This window comes from Ahaetulla prasina, chromosome 1, assembly GCF_028640845.1.
Source record: "Ahaetulla prasina isolate Xishuangbanna chromosome 1, ASM2864084v1, whole genome shotgun sequence".
NCBI classification, from domain to species: Eukaryota; Metazoa; Chordata; class Lepidosauria; order Squamata; family Colubridae; genus Ahaetulla; species Ahaetulla prasina.
The window spans coordinates 329,794,379-329,810,713 of NC_080539.1; the positions used below are offsets into that span (position 1 = coordinate 329,794,379).

Here is a 16,335-nt window from a genome sequence, read left to right on the forward strand (position 1 = left end):
AATGTTAATGAGGTTTAACTCTGGTTCTGTAAAACTGCAGACAAATCCTTTTTTGACTGACAGGCTACTGTGAACCAGGATTCGTAACTTTCTGATTATTCTTTGCAAACCATGGTTTGTGCTAACAATTAATTTATGGAATCACAGCCCTAAAGACAATGTGGCCGCAGAGAAATTAATGGCGTGGTCTTGCCACCTGCTACTTTTTATCTCAGCAGCTTGCTCCCAGATAGAAATCAGTTCAAGGGGCTCAGCTTCAAACAACGGCTAACAATTCAGCAGACACAATACAAATGAAGAAAAGAGACAAGAGAAAGTGAAAAACCATCTAAGGCAGTGGTTCTTAACCTTTATAGTGCTGCAACCCCTTTAATACAATTCCCCACGATGTGGCGACCCCAACCGTAAAATTATTTTCGTTTTGAATTTATCGTGCCTGAAGCTGTATTGGCTAGCGATCTGAACTGTTTGCGATTGCCTTGAGGACGGAGGCATTAAAGCGGAGACTCCTCCCCTATTAAGTTTATTGCGCCTGAAGCCAGATTAGGCTAGCAATTGGGAGTGATTGCAGTTGGCTTGAGAGGGAGACATCAGAGCAAAGATGTCTCTCTTTTTTAATTCATTGCGCCTGAAGCCAAATTCGGCTAGCGATTTGAAGAGCCTGCAGCTGGCTTGTGGAGTCAACCATTGGAGCGCGATTCTTCAACTCGCAAATATACTTCCCATATTTCTGATGGTCTTAGGCGACCCCTGGCAAATCGTCATTCGACCCCTGGTCATTTGCGTTCTTTTAAAGAGCCGTTGAGGCCACTTGGAGGTTTATCTGTGTCCTCAGGGTCACCTGAGCGGTGTGGATTGGCATGGAGTCTTCTTGGAATTGCTGAAAGGACTATGTTGTAGACTGGAGATGGATGATGTTGTATTCCTCTTCCTCCGTTGAGAGAGGGCTGCTCGATTTCAACGTAGATGGCCTCTTTGACCCCTTGTTGTGGCCCACCGGCGGCCAGCAGAGCTGGCAGCAGAGTCGGGCAGTGAGGAGGAACTTGGGTCAGTCCTGGGGGCTGGGGAAAGCTCGGATGAGGGCTCTACATCAGAGGCAGAGAGGGGGCCAAGGCCATCTGATAGTTATATGTTGCCTCTAGAGTCTCCGGAGCCTCTGGAGTCTGACATCAGCGAGGGAAGGAGAACAGCGGGAGCCTGTTCCCAGTGTGTGCATGCGCAGAGCTGCCAGAAGACATGAACAATTAAGAAAACAGGATCCACTTGGGAGTAAGGCTTGGAGACGATTGGCCCCTCCCATAAGACATAAAAGAGGAGCTTTTGCAGGAAGCAATTAGTTCATCTGGTTGGTTCAAACTTTGAAAAGTTCTGTTTGACTATGTGCCACGTTTGGCCTTGCCCTGCGTTTGGCAATTAGTTCTCTGGCAGCATGCCAAGGGAGATAAGTTGGGTGTTTATAAACATTCCCCTGAAAGACTGTGAAGCCTTGCAGACTGTGAATGACAATAATTCACAGCCATGTAAATAAAAGAGGTTTTGCCGGGACTAAGGTTGTGCTTTATACTTTCTAAGGAAGCCTAGGTCAGAACACCCCTCTTTCAAACCAGCAGTCCTCTCTGTCCAAAATTAACAATAGCACTTAGACTTATATACCGCTTCACAGAGCACCTGCAATGATTCGCTTAATAATTGTGGTTAAAAAAAAAAGGTTGTAAAATGGGGTAAAACTCCAGTTAACAACTGTCTTGCTTTAGCCTTAACAACTTTGTGCTTGAGCCTAGAACCATTAGGCTCAATTGCGGTTGTAAGTCGAGGTCTCGCTATAATTGTGATAACAAATCAAGGGATATGGAGTCGTAATTCTAAAAGTTTGGGATGTGACAGGAGGAAGAGCAAGTGCAGAGACCCTCAGAGGACAGCCACTCCCCTCCTTCTTCTCCAATGAGAGCACACTTGAAGTATTCAATCACAACATACTCAAAGAGGCTGAAAGGACGCATGACAACGTTTTCATTACCTATTGTTCACCCAAGACGGATCTGAATTTGAAAGCACTCTAAATACTGCTGTTATAAAAATAACATTTGCACTCTTTTCACAGCAGATGGAAGCCTGCGGTATTCTCATTAACCCTGGATGAGAGGCTGTAGGAGAGAGAGCATTATCTGGTACAGACAAAAAAAAAATGTAAAAAAAAAAAGAAAAGAAAAAGAAGACATCTGCAATCCTGGGAAGACTTTGCATTTAAATTATTCATCCTCTCTTGCCCACCCAGTATCCAGATAGAAAAAAAGAAAAAAGAAAAAAGAATGGAAAAATGCCTTTCAAAAACAGTCTGTGAAGCAAAGAAGGAATATGTAGCCAAGTGGAACAGAATCTTGAATGGGGTAATAAAATGTGGCATTAAATTTATGGGATAGAAAAATCTGAGGATAATATAAAGATCTGTCACGTGCCAAGGATTATCTAGTGATCTGATAGCAACTCTCCAAAATGAAGAGAGAAATCCCCCCCCCCACTTTATTTCTTATTGTATCTTCTCTACTTAAAAGAAAAGTTGGGCCTTTCAAAGGCCCTTTGTCGTTGTCACGCCATCACTTTCTCTACAATTTTTCCTAAAAACAGGTGAAGCGGAAGAGAAGTTGATGCTTGTCTCATGCTGAAATCTCTAGGACAGGCCTTCTGAGAATCAACCAGCAATCTTTTCAAGACCGCACACTCCAAAACGTCACGAATAGCATCGAAGTGGCATTGTCTCTCACCTCAACTTGTCCACCAAACGTGGAGCAAAGAAGTGCAATTTTTATAGAGAGACCAACACACTTTAAATTCACAGGAACTTTCTTGCTTATGTCAGGGGAAAACTCCTTGATGGCACATTCTTCACAACTGTGAAACAATTCTCTTACAAAGGCTGAAGATTCTCCGTTCCTGGATGTGTTAAGAGGCTGGACTTCTTGATGATTTTGAAATCTCTCTTCTCTTCTCTTGACAACCATTTGTCTGAAATGGTACAGAGTTTCCTGCCTGAGCAGGGGGTTGGACTAGAAGACCTCCAAGGTCCCTTCCAGTTCTGTTATTCTGTTCTGTTCAATATAATTTTATTAGCTTCATGATTGATCTGTAAATGACACTTCCTTCCTATAGGTAAAAGGAACTATGCAGTTCCTTCCTCAGTTATTTCCTGGAAAGATTTTTAAATAACCCTTGTGTCCCTTTCAAAGAATTCTTTGCATCAGTGTTTGCGAACCTTTTCGGCACCGAGTGCCGAAACGGGATTGTGCGCATGCTGGAAACCGGAAGAACAGCTGCCTGGCGCGCTCTCTTCCAGTTTCTGGCACGCATGTGCACACCGGCCACCTGGTCTTCCGATTTCTGGCGTGCATGCACGTTGTGAAGACCAGCTGGCCGGTGCGCATGCGCACAAGAAACTGCAAGAGCAGCCGCCTGGTGCGCATGCACGCGCCGGGAAGATGACCTTTCAGTTTCCGTTGCGTGCATGCGTTCCGGCCAGCTGGTCTTTGCGCACCATGCATTCCAGAAACCGGAAGACCAGGTGGCCGGTGTGCATGTGTGTGCCAGAAACCAGAACAGCAGCCACCCGGCACGCATGCACACTGGGAGGCTGCTCTTGTTTCAGGTGTCCCCGTGAAGATCAGCTGGCCGGCGCCCCGGAACCTGGAAGAGCAACGGGTGATGGCTCGCATACCCAGAGAGATAGCTCTCCGTGCCACTTCCGGCACACGTGCCATAGATTCGCCATCACTGCTATAGATATTGTGGCAAACATGCTCACTAAATAAGAAACCAAAGTGTTTGGCACTAGATGCTTCTGTATAAAATATCTACCTACCTACCTATTTGGCTTGCATGCCACCCATTTTACCTAGATGTGACTCTAGTAATTTGTGTCACTGCACAATGCAGAGTTGTACAGGTAGTCCTCAACTTAGAACTATTTGTTTAGTGACCGTTCAAAGTTACAACAGCACTCAAAAAATGATGGTTTTTCCACACTTATGACCATCACAGCCTCCCCCATGGCCATGTGACCAAAATTCAGGGGAGCTCGGCAACTGGCATGTATTTATAACAGTTTACACTGTCCTGGGGTCATGTGACTGCCATTTGAGTTCTTTCCAGATGGCCTCCGACAAGCAAAGTCAATGGGGGGAAAAGCAACTGCAGCAATTTGCTAAACAACTGGGTCAAAAAAGGTCATAAAATAGGGCAAAATTCACTTAGCAACAAAAATTTCCAGTTTATTTCCTGGAGCCCCTCCAAAAACCAACGGGCCATCTAGAATTAGCAGATGGGGAAAGGCCATTCACTAGCAATCCTATATAATACTCTTCAAGACTCTGGAAATTAACATGGTGTTGTATCAACAGTGCTATCCTCACAAGAAGCTTCAGAGAGGGTTAAAAGCACATTAGCAGCTCCAGCATCTGAAGGCCAGTCAAGTGATGATGGAGTAATTCTAGAAACAGTTCCAGACCAGGAACAGGTTTTAAATAAACTAGAAGAACATCTTCATTGGTTCTATAGTTTAGTTCACCCTCATTTTATTCTGGGAATGTGCCAATTTGATCATTCCTGGGATAAGTCCATCATTTTCTGGAAGTGACTCTTCCAAAACAGAAAGTCCGGGATAGTGCTCTAGAACATTCTGGATCACCTCGGACAGTTCCCAGAATAGAACATAGAATTCCGCATACAATTCTTTTGACTGGATTTTGATTTTCTAACAAGAGAGTAGATTGCTTCTAGAGGTGACGGTCTCTTTTTGACTTAACTACCGTACTCTCTTTTTGGGACCCTCTATACTTGCAGCTGTTGCACTGAATTAGGGAGTTGATTAGATGGATTTTAATGTACTTTCCAATCCATGGATCTTAAAAAAAAAAAAAAAACCACATTCCACGCAAATTTTCAAATCCTCTGACTCAAATAAAACCTGATTTTATATTTCTCCAGGATGTTAAGGAGTACAGAGCCAAAAAGCACGGCAGCTTAATGTTTGCAGAGAGCAAATCCAGAGAGAAAACAGACTGGGGAAAAGCAGTGAACCTTGCTGAGATGTATTAAGTAAAATAAAATTGTTATAAAGAGCGGGGGGGGGGGAGATATGACATTTGTAGCTCCATTTAAATGGGGGTGGGGGATGGGGGGGGTGGAGATTACTGAGCAACAAACCATGGTGCCCTTCCAGGCCGGTTCAGAAGACTGTGCTTGATTACCAAGGTCAATTCCATTTGGTATTGGTGTAATGTGTTTAGGCTCTTGTTTTGCACTTGAAACCTCCAAGAAGCCATCGGGTAGGGTCATTTAGCGGTATGGAATCAAATAACACCAACATATAGCAATAATAATAGCATTATTAGAATTATATACCTCTTCACAGTGCTTTACAACTCTCTCTAAAGCGATTTTACAGAGTCGGCATATTGTCCCCAACAACCTGGGTCCTCATTTTACTGATCTTGGAAGGATGGAAGGCCCAGTCAATCTTGAGCCTATGAAAAACAAACTCCTGGCAGTCTGCAATACAGGAAGTTCCTCGATTTACAACCGTTCATTTAGTGACTGGTTCAAAGCTACAACAGCACTGAAAAAAGTTATACTACTACATGAGCTGTTCTGGCTGCCAATAAACTTACAGGTATAATATTCATTCATTCACTGAATGAATGAATGAATGAATGAATGAATGAATATTATTTGGTGGTGATAATATTCATTCATTCATTCATTCATTCAAAGAGCAACATTTATCTAATCCAGGTCCTTGGAAAAGACCCAATAGGTGGACAAAAAGGCCAAATCTGTGTGCGACCCACCAATAATAATTTATGAATTGTACAGTATATGCCACACAACTCCTAGCAAGTTATCACCAGAGACATAAAACACCCGGCTTTTCTCTCATCTGAGACCAGTATGGTATTGTTCTGACCTAGGGTTCCTTTATCTCCCTTGACACGCTGCCAAAGACCTAACTGACAATTAGCTTTGCAAGGCCACACGGAGCACAGAGTCAAAACGGAGCTTCAGAATTTCAACTAACCAGCACAAACAAAGTTGCTTCCTGCAAAGGCTCATGTTCCTTTGCTCCTCCTTTATGTCTTATGGGAGGGGCCAATCATCTCTAAGCCTTACTCCCGAGTTGCCCCTTTTGGCAGCTCTGCGCATGCGCACACTGGGAATAAGGTCTTCCTGTTCCTTTGCCTTGCTGACATCAGACTCTGGAGGCTCCCGGAGCCAGCACATAATTCCCAGATGGCCCTGGCCCCATCTCTGCCTCTGATGCAGAGCCCTCGTCCGAGCCTTCCCCAGACTCCAGGACTGGCCCATGTTCCTCTCCAGCTTCCTCACTGTCCAACTCTGCTGCCAGCTCCGCAGGCTGCCAGCGGACTACAACAGGTATACATGCCAGTTCTGCAGTGAGACTATATGTTATTATTAGCAGTCTCAATTAAGTGCCATTTATTTTGGTCTTGCACGGTATTTTTCTTCTTTGATCCTGATTTTCTCTTTGATTTTTATTGGTGTTTGCCACTTAAGAGTTAAACTGGGAGAGTGGCAGCTTTATAAATCTTTTAAACAAACATCTATATAAAAGTCTGACTCAGCGAGTCTGTTTAACAAGTCCTGGCTGTTGGCTATTTGATAGAATTAAATGTACAGCTGCAATTTTAATCACTTGACTCTTGGTTTGGTAATTTCCCATTAAGATGCATTTCAAGAGAAAGTGGGAGGCCACCCCGGCCTTAGGAAAGTGGAATGAGGATAAAATGACTTACTTCCTGTAGCTTTATTAATATGAAACACTCAACATAGATTATCACCCCAGCCTACTTTTTAGGATAAAATAGAATAACAGAGTTGGAAGGGACCTTGGAGGTCTTCTAGTCCAACCCCCTGCTGATGCAGGAAACCCTATACCATTTCAGATAAATAGCTATCTAATTTCTTTTTAAAAACTTGCAGTGTTGGAGCAATATGAGCCACGGTGGTGCAGTAGTTAGAGTGCAGTACTGTAGGCTACTTCTGCTGATCACCAACTGCCAGCAGTTTGGCAGATCGAATCTCACCAGGCTCAAGGTTGACTCAGGCTTCTATCCTTCTGAGGTCAGTAAAATGAGGACCCAGATTGTTGGGCACAATAGGCTGACTCTGTAAACTGCTTAGAGAGGGCTATAAAGCACTATGAAGCGGTATATAAGTCTAAGTGCTATTGTTAAGTGCTATTCACAACTGCTGGAGGCAAGTTGTTCCACTGATTAATTGTTCTAACTGTCAGGAAATTTCTCCTTAGTTTTAGGTTGCTTCTCTCCTTGATTAGTTTCCACCCATTCTTCTTGTCCTGCCTTCAGGTGCTTTTTTTTTTTTAATTTGAATTTATATCCCACCCTTCTCCGAAGACTCAGGGCGGCTTACAATGTGTTAAGCAATAGTCTTCATCCATTTGTATATTATCTGTCTGTCTGTCTGTCATTTGCACCTCTATAACTGTCTGGTTCGGTTCTGCAACCCAACAAGAAAAACACAGACTTCAGAGGATAATTAGAACTGCAGAAAAAATAATTGCTACCAACCTGCCTTCCATTGAGGACCTGTATACTTCACGAATCAAGAAGAGGGCCATGAAAATATTTGCAGATCCCTCGCATCCTGGACATAAACTGTTTCAACTCCTACCCTCAAAACGACGCTATAGAGCACTGCACACCAGAACAACTAGACACAAGAACAGTTTTTTCCCGAAGGCCATCACTCTGCTAAACAAATTATTCCATCAACACTGTCAGACTATTTACTGAATCTGCACTACTATTAATCGTTTCATAGTTCCCATCACCAATCTCTTTCCACTTATGACTGTATGACTATAACTTGTTGCTGGCAATCCTTATGATTTATATTGATATATTGATCATCAATTGTGTTGTAAATGTTGTACCTTGATGAACATACCTTTTCTTTTATGTACACTGAGAGCATATGCACCAAGACAAATTCCTTGTGTGTCCAATCACACTTGGCCAATAAAATTCTATTCTATTCTATTCTATTCTATTCTATTCTATTCTATTCTATTCTATTCTATTCTATTCTATTCTATTCTATTCTATACAAAGTCAACTTAATTGCCCCCAACAATCTGGGTCCTCATTTTACCTACCTTATAAAGGATGGAAGGCTGAGTCAACCTTGGGCCTGGTGGGACTTGAACTTGCAGTAATTGCAAGCAGCTGTGTTAATAACAGACAGACTTAGTCCGTTGAGCCACCAGAGGCCCTTTAGAGAATAGTTTGACTCCCTTTTCTTTGTGGCAGCCCCTGAGATATTGGAACACTGCATGTCACCTCCTTTTTTTCATCAAACTAGACATACCCAATTCCAGCAACTGTTCTTTATACGTTTTAACCTCCAATCCCCTAATCTGTCTTCGGTGCTATGTTGTTTAATGTTTTTATTGGTGATTTTGATAAAAGCGTTGAGGGACTGATCACCTGCAGATGACACTAAAATAAGGGACTGGCTTATACTTTGAGAAAGAGAAGTTTAAAAAAAGATTAGGCTTTAGCAGTGTATTGAAATCAATATGATGAAATTTAACAGGGAGAAATGCAAAGTCTTGAATTTGGCAAGAAAAAAAAAGGAAGGCTGTAGGATGGAAGGGACTTAGCTGTACTGTATGTGAAAAAGAGCTGGGCTTTCTAAAAGATCACAAGTTGAACATGAACCAACAAAATGAAACGGCTGCTAAAAAAGAAAACACTATGTTGGAAAGTGTTACCAGGAATACACAACCCAGATTGTGGAAAATACTTGTCCCACTCCGCTGCGCTATATTCAGATCCCACATAAAACCATCTCTCCGGTTCGACGCACTGCAGTCTGAAAAGGACATTAGCAAAGTGGAATACGCTAGAGACGGCGAGGGGACTGGAAATTAAGTCCTGGAAACAAGGGCTGCAGGGATTAAGTACGTTTGGCCCGCAAACAAGAAGACAGAGGATCGGCATGACAGCAATCTTCCAAAACTTAAGGAAAAAAAGAGTTTCAATAAAGAAAGAAATGGACTTGTTCTTTATGGTCCAAGAGATCATAACTAATGAGTTGAAACTACAGGGAAATATTTATTTATTATTTAGATTTTTATACCGCCCTTCTCCCGAAGGACTCAGGGCGGTGTACAGCCAGATTAAAACAGAACAATATACAGATTAAAACCATAGTTAAAATAACATATTCTATGAATGGCCGAAAATTAAAACCGTCAAATTTGACCCATCAATAAAATACACCAGTTAAAATTATTAAAATTTAAAAAATTTAAAAATTTAGAATATTAAAATTAAGCCAGTCCCTCTTGAATAAACAAGTACATTTTCAATTCACGGCGAAAGGTCCGAAGGTCAGGTAGTTGACACAAACCAGGGGGAAGTTCGTTCCAGAGGGTAGGTGCTCCAACAGAGAAGGCCCTTTCCCTGGGGTGAGGATGCCTCACGAAGTGGCACAGTCCTTTTGACCAGAGAGCTTCAAACAAACGCTGGATAGCTATCTGCCAAAATGTTTTAGCAGATCCTGCAGTGAGTGGGTTGGATGAGTTGATTTCTGAGCTTTTTTGAACTCTATGACCGTGCCTTTCTGATCCACACTAGTTACCTCCAACAGATTACTGTTATAAAATTTCTATTGGGGATGTCTTTGAAAGAAATTCAGAAGCTGCAGCAGATCCAGAATGCAGCAGCCAGGCTTCTGTGACATATTCCTTATTGGGGGCATATGACACCAGTCCTGGATCAGGTTTATTGATTATGAAATAAATCCATCCACCAGGGCTGAGAAAATTATTCTATTCTATTCTATTCTTTATTCCATTCTATGCAATTTGAAAAACCATTCTAAGCTGACTTTTCAGTGTGTACTTCAGCCATTTTTGATGGCTGTTTTAAGAATGGTGCTATAAGCATTAATTTTTATTTGTTGACTCATCTATTTTTGTTAACTAAAGCTGTTAATAGTCATGATCTGACTTTGGTGGAAGTGAGTGAGTTCTAAATAAAACAGATTAATACAAAACCAAAGTAGTGGTTAAGGCATCAGACTAGAAAACATGACTCTCTAGTCCCACCTAAAGTCATGAAATCCAGCCAGGTGGCTTTTGGCCAGTCACCCTCTCAGCCCAACAGACCTCAGAGAGTGGGGAAAATAGGAGGAGGAAGGAGCTATTAGTCATGTGTACCATCTTTATTATTATTAAAAATAATAAAGGCAGGCTATATGCATACATAAGGGACATGGTGGCTCAGGGGCTAGGACATTGAGCTTGTCGATCGAAAGGTCAGCAGCTCAGCGGTTCGAATCCCTAGTGCTGCCGTGTAATGGGGTGAGCTCCTGTTACTTGTCCCAGCTTCTGCCAACCTAGCAGTTTCGAAAGCACGTAAAAATGCAAGTAGAAAAAATAGGGACCACCTTGGTGGGAAGGTAACAGCGTTCCGTGTGCCTCTGCCGTTGAGTCATGCCGGCCACATGACCACTGAGATGTCTTTGGACAGCGCTGGCTCTTCGGCTTTGAAACAAGAGATGAGCACTGCCCCCTAGAGTTGGCAACGACTAGCACATATGTGCGAGGGGAACCTTTACCATTTTTTATATGCATACATACACATATGTATTACAGTATATAAGTATCATATTCATATACATACGTACACACATACGAGAGAGAGAGTGAGAGAGATGATGCTATTTCCCGCTCTCACTGAATTAAGAACATCTCCAGGTTCTCACTGTGTATGGTTGAATATCTTTAACTTTAGCAAATGTACTCTAACAGGGGAGAACAGCAAGTCCAACTCTTCCACTAGTGTTTCAGCTTCTTAAACTTTCAGCCCGCTCTCTCCTTGATCAGCCAAAACAATCAGACTACATTCCACACCAATGCTACCAACTCCCTTACCTCCCAGAGGTAGATGCTTTCAGCAATACCTGCCAAGATGTAGAGACCATTGGGAGCAGCTGTCAGGCAAGCCACCGGGCCCGGGCATATTATCTTCTGCTGGAGTTGATCCTAGAGGCACAAAAAAAGAATGCTGATGAGCACCGATACACTTGACCGGAAAAGGATTTCAACAGGGATCAGAGGGAGCAAGCCCTGCCTGACAAACAAAAGGAGAAGATAAGAGTGTGTGCTAGGTTTGCTGATAAAATATCTTTATACCTTATAATGTTTCCCATATTAGTAATATTTGGATGTACTAATGCTTCCATTGTTGAAAGCCATATTGGTATTTTCAAATGTTTTTCTCAAATTGTCTCCCATACTAATAATAACGCATTCCTTACGTAACGCCTTTGAAAATAACTATGCATCTTGTTTTTCCCATACCATAAAAAAGCGTGCCAACCCAGTTGTAAGCCGTGCCCCTCCAAGGTTAACAATCTTGTGTTTCTTAATACAATCCATTCTTTTATCCAAGATACTACTGCTGCTTGATAATACAGTTCCCAGTTTGGTAGGCCAAGTCCTCCTCTTAGTCTTGCATCTTGTAACATTTTCGTATCAATTCTCGTCTTTTTCCCCTGCCATACAAATTTCAATATCATTCTACTCAGGTTTTCAAAATATTTCTTTTCTAATTCTATTGGTACTATCTGAAATAAAAACAACGGTCTAGGTCAGTGATGGCTAACCTTTTTGCCATCGCGTGCCAAAAGCGGGGGGAGTCCAGGGGGGTTGCGCGCTTGCGTGGCCACACCCATAATTCAATGCCCCCCTGTCCTCCACCCCCCGTGTATGTGTGTGTGATCCCCCCGTGCGACCCCCGCTTTTGGCACACGACGGTGAAAAGATTACTGGTGGGCGCGGTAGGCCCGTTTTTCACCCTCCCCAGGCTCCAGAGTCTTTCTTGGAGCCTGGGGAGGGTGAAAACAGCCTTCTCCACCCCCTCCGGAAGCCGAAAATGCCCTCCCAGAGCCTCCGCGGTATCCCTGTACTTATCTGGCATCCAAAATGGGCCACATGGAGACGCCTGGGAGGGGAAGGGTAGCGTGGGCAGGGCCAGCCGAAAATCAGCTGGCCGGCGCACACATGCGCACTGGAGCTGAGCTGGGGCAACGACTTGCGTGCCCACAGATATGGCTCCGCGTGCCACTGGTGGCATGCGTGCCATAGGTTCACCATCACGGGTCTAGATAATATGTTCATCTTAATTACTGCTCTATAGATGCTAAGTGAGAACAATCTAAGATAAACATGTACGATTAGGATGCTGTAGTAAGACTAGAGTTACAACATAGGCTTGGAGATGCAATAGAAAGTCCACAAATGAGATACTAAGTCAATGGCTCTCTCCTGCTGGTGCTCCCCTGCATTTGGAATGTAATTATTTTCAACCTTGGAGCTGCAGAGTTAATTCAAATACAGTCATTATCGCGGATGTAAATTCCCCTTTCTTAGCACTCCCCTATTTAAAACCATCCAATCCGAGGGCCATTCTTGCATTAGAAGGAATGGTACACCTTGTGCAAAGAAGCCCTTTATTAACTTCTTGCCAAATGAGCCCCTAAATAATCAAGCTGCAGCATTATAAGGAGCAAAATAAACTTGTTTCTTGGTCTTTATGCTTGACCGAATGCCAACACTAAATTGTACTTAAATGAGAACTCCTACAGACAGGATTACAATCTGAGATTGTCAACTCTAAATCTTCCAGGTGTAAAATACTCCAGGTTTGGGTGATGGGCCATTTAAAGAGAGAGAGATCAATTCACAGAAGATAAATCTTAATTACCAGAGGCCAAGGTAGCTTCTAAGTAGGACATTGGGGTCTCTTCATCCTCGAGATTCAACAAAGCAATTTTTATGTTCATAAAAGGCACAAGGGAATGTTAGTAATACCTAACTCTGTCCCTATTGAGGAATAGAAACATTTTAGTAGTTTTAAAATAAGAGGTAATTTCGATGAGTTGCATTAAATACATATTCCACATTGGGGCAACGTTCCTTTTCTCATGTTCGTTTTTCTTTCCTGTTTTATCATGTTCTATCGCATCCAATTTTACTTTTTATGTTCTACTGGTTTTTTCTTTATTGTTGGTTTGCATTTATCTAATTTGTATTCAGACAGTTAACAATTACTAATGTGCTACTCACAGCAAGATGGGGTTGTTGTTTTTTTACTACAAGACGACTTTATAATACACATTAAGATACACTTCAGCTCTTACAAAAATTGATATTAGAATGATATTTATTTATGGACCATCAGAATTCATTTAACAGAATTTATTTAGGCTTACGATAAAAGGGTTGGAAGAATGTTTCTATGGATACTGCTGGATGGGAGTCATTAAATCTTACCTCCTGGGATAGGAAAAACGAATTTTAAATTGAAATTGCAGGGTACTTTATACTTTGTGTGGAATTCCTTATATACACGTTCTGAAAACACTGTACCATTTCATATATTTCTATGTGGGTTTTTTTAATACCAGTTATCATTGAAGAAGATGCAATTGTCAATTCAAGAGGAGGGTTTCATTTTTCCAAATCTTGACTCAAGAGTACTATGCATGCCTTTCAACTGGCCCCAATTTCCACTCATTTTCATGCAGCACAAATTCTTCATCCTGGACACTTTTGCAATATCTTGTACAGTATACAGATAGTCCTTGACTTATGACTGCAAATGAGCCCAAAATTTCTGTTGCTAAGCAAGGAAGTTGTTCTGTCTCCTTCCCCACTTCAGACCCACGAGCTGGCCTTCAGCCAGTGGATTCAGGGCTCTTATCAGTCCTGGCAGAGAAATCACAGCTGCCTGCCAAAGTTCAAACAAATGACTCACCTAGCAAGACTTTCAGCTCTCTTTGAAACAGTTCAGCTAAACTTTTGCTTCCCGTGGAGTGAGAGCAGTCCCAAAGCTCCTTATATATCCTGTGGAGTGGGGCTCCTGCCCCACCCTTCCTTTTGATGACACTGCCTCTCTAATCTTCTGAAGCCAAGCTTGATTATTATTATTATCAGCTGGGTCTGAAGGCGCAGCCTGGGGAAGGGAGGAATCAGGGGATGACGGCCTCATTACGTCCTCCGACTGGTCTGGTTCTGGCTCCTGGACTTGAGCCAAAGGAATCGGTGCTCCCGAGGTAAGCCTTACTGGCCCTTCCCCCTCACTCTCGGAGTCATTTTCGGGCATAGGGCCAGGTTCGGGGGCTGGAATCACAACAGAAGTTGTTAAGTGAGTTTTGCCCCATTTTACAGACTTTTTGCCACAGTTGTTAAACGAATCACTGCAGTTGTTAAGTAAAACGTTTGGTATTTAATGGTACTGGCTTCCCCATTGATTTAGCTCCAGGACTGCAATTCATGCCAGTTGCCAAGTACCCTAATTTTGATCTTATAACTGTGGGGGATGCTGTGACGGTTATAACTGTGAAAACCAGTCAGAAGTCAATTTTTTCAGTGCCGTTGTAACTTCGTATGGTCACTAAATGAATGGTTGTAAGTTGAGGACTAACTGTATAATGCCTTAAGTCAGGGGTCTGCAAACTTGGCTCTTTTAAGACTTGTGGACTTCAACTCCCACAGTTCCTCAGCCAACGAAGCTGGGAGTTGAAGTCCACAAGTCTTAAAAGAGCCAAGTTTGCAGACCCCTGACTTAAGTAATTGGACAATTTCAAAAATCAAAGTATTTTAAAATTTGTTATATATTTTTCACTACTATTGAATATCATACTCTCCTATTTCCTGAAAAATGAATTTAATCCTTTTTCTCGTGCTAAATTGATGCATGATGGTACAATAGCCCAAATCTCAAAACTGATTTAAAAATGACTTTACAGAAGGTGATGATTAATGCTGTGAACTTTACATTAGTTCAATTAGCAGATGATAACAAGGAATTCTAATTTCTATGTTACGGAATATACGGTAGTAAATACCATTTGTCAGTTGCCACCCTGTGGCGGCATCTACAATTACATTAACTGCCATCTCAGTTTGGACCAGAGGCATTTTCAGCCTCAAAGACATCTAAGGAATTAGATGGGATCATTAAATCCTATAAGACCAGTCTTCATAAATAGCTATTATCAAACCAATCTGATAGGAAAACTTTAAAGTGAGAATGCAGTAAGGAACGGACTCCCAAATTTGCTCAAACGACAAAGAAAATGTTTTAACCTTAATACCAAATGTGTCAGCCTCCACTCCAATCTTCACATCTTCACATTTTGTACTCCTTATATTCAGTTGTTAGATAGCATGGGATTTTATTTCTAATGTAAATAGCTCTTGGATTCAAGTTAAGTAGAGAGGGCCCTTTAAGAGTGTCGGTCTGACATAATTAAGGGGGGAGGGGAGATTAATGTTTTGAATTCAACAGGAATGTTTGAGCGCGAACTCTAACGGACATTGCATTCCTGATATGATTGATAGCCAGAGACCTGCGGAAGAAGATTACCCCGGGACCCCGGGAAGGAGCTGGCATTGGACCAGACCTGATGACCTCTTGGGGAAGAGGAGGGAGAAACAGGGGGGATATAGATTGTTAGCCATATTTTGTCTCAGATTCAACTTTATACTGCTGCAATCAAGATGTACCTAGTAAAAGTACTTTTCTTTATTTTCAAATGAAGTCAAGGTGTATTCTTTCCTAGATATAATCAGAGGCAGCCTGACAAAATGTCTCATTAGATTTTAGATTACACCTTATACGACAAAAAAATAATTATTTCGAACCAGCTGGGTCCCACTGCATTTGTGCAGAAAAGGGATAAATAAATTCACCAGAATAGCACTTCATGAAAATATATGCAGTTGTAATGATCTAAAAACAGAGGGGACAGCAGAGACAGAAAGTGGATATGGTGGGAAAGGAAAGTACGGAGGTGCTATAGGGAGGTAGAGGTGTAGGGTGCTGCAGAGAAGTCCAGTTTGGGAAGAGTGGATGAGCCCAGGCGGGTAATGTTGTGTCTGCGTCCCCCGAGCCAGGCCCCCTGCCAGAAAGTGACTTGGAAAGTGAGGGGGAAGGGCCATCAGGACTTACCTCAGGAGCACCGGCTTCCCTGGCTCAGCTCCAGGAGCCAGAGGCAGGCCAGGTGGAAGAGATAACGAGGCCTCCATCCCCTGACTTTTTCTCCCCCCCAGGCCACGCCTCCAGAGCCAGCTGATGGCAATCAGGCCTGGCTGGACCCTAGGTTTCGTAGGCAGGACAGGCGGGAACAACAGAAGCAGGGGTGGGGCAGGCCTAGGAAGTGCTGAGTCATGGAGCCATACCCCACAGGATATAAAACCAGCGAGGGCTGCTATGCCTCTTCGTAGCA

At 42.6% G+C, this 16,335-nt stretch overlaps 1 protein-coding gene across 2 annotated transcripts in view; it reads right to left on the bottom strand.

Annotated features, from left to right (window-relative positions):
• WDR18 (WD repeat domain 18) overlaps positions 1 to 16,335 on the bottom strand; it is a 71,317-nt gene that overhangs the window by 48,780 nt on the left and 6,202 nt on the right. For both annotated transcript variants that reach the window (XM_058162522.1, XM_058162521.1), the window contains exon 2: positions 10,973 to 11,083. In XM_058162522.1, the coding sequence (XP_058018505.1) occupies positions 10,973 to 11,083 (111 nt within the window). The remainder of the gene's footprint in view (positions 1 to 10,972; positions 11,084 to 16,335) is intronic.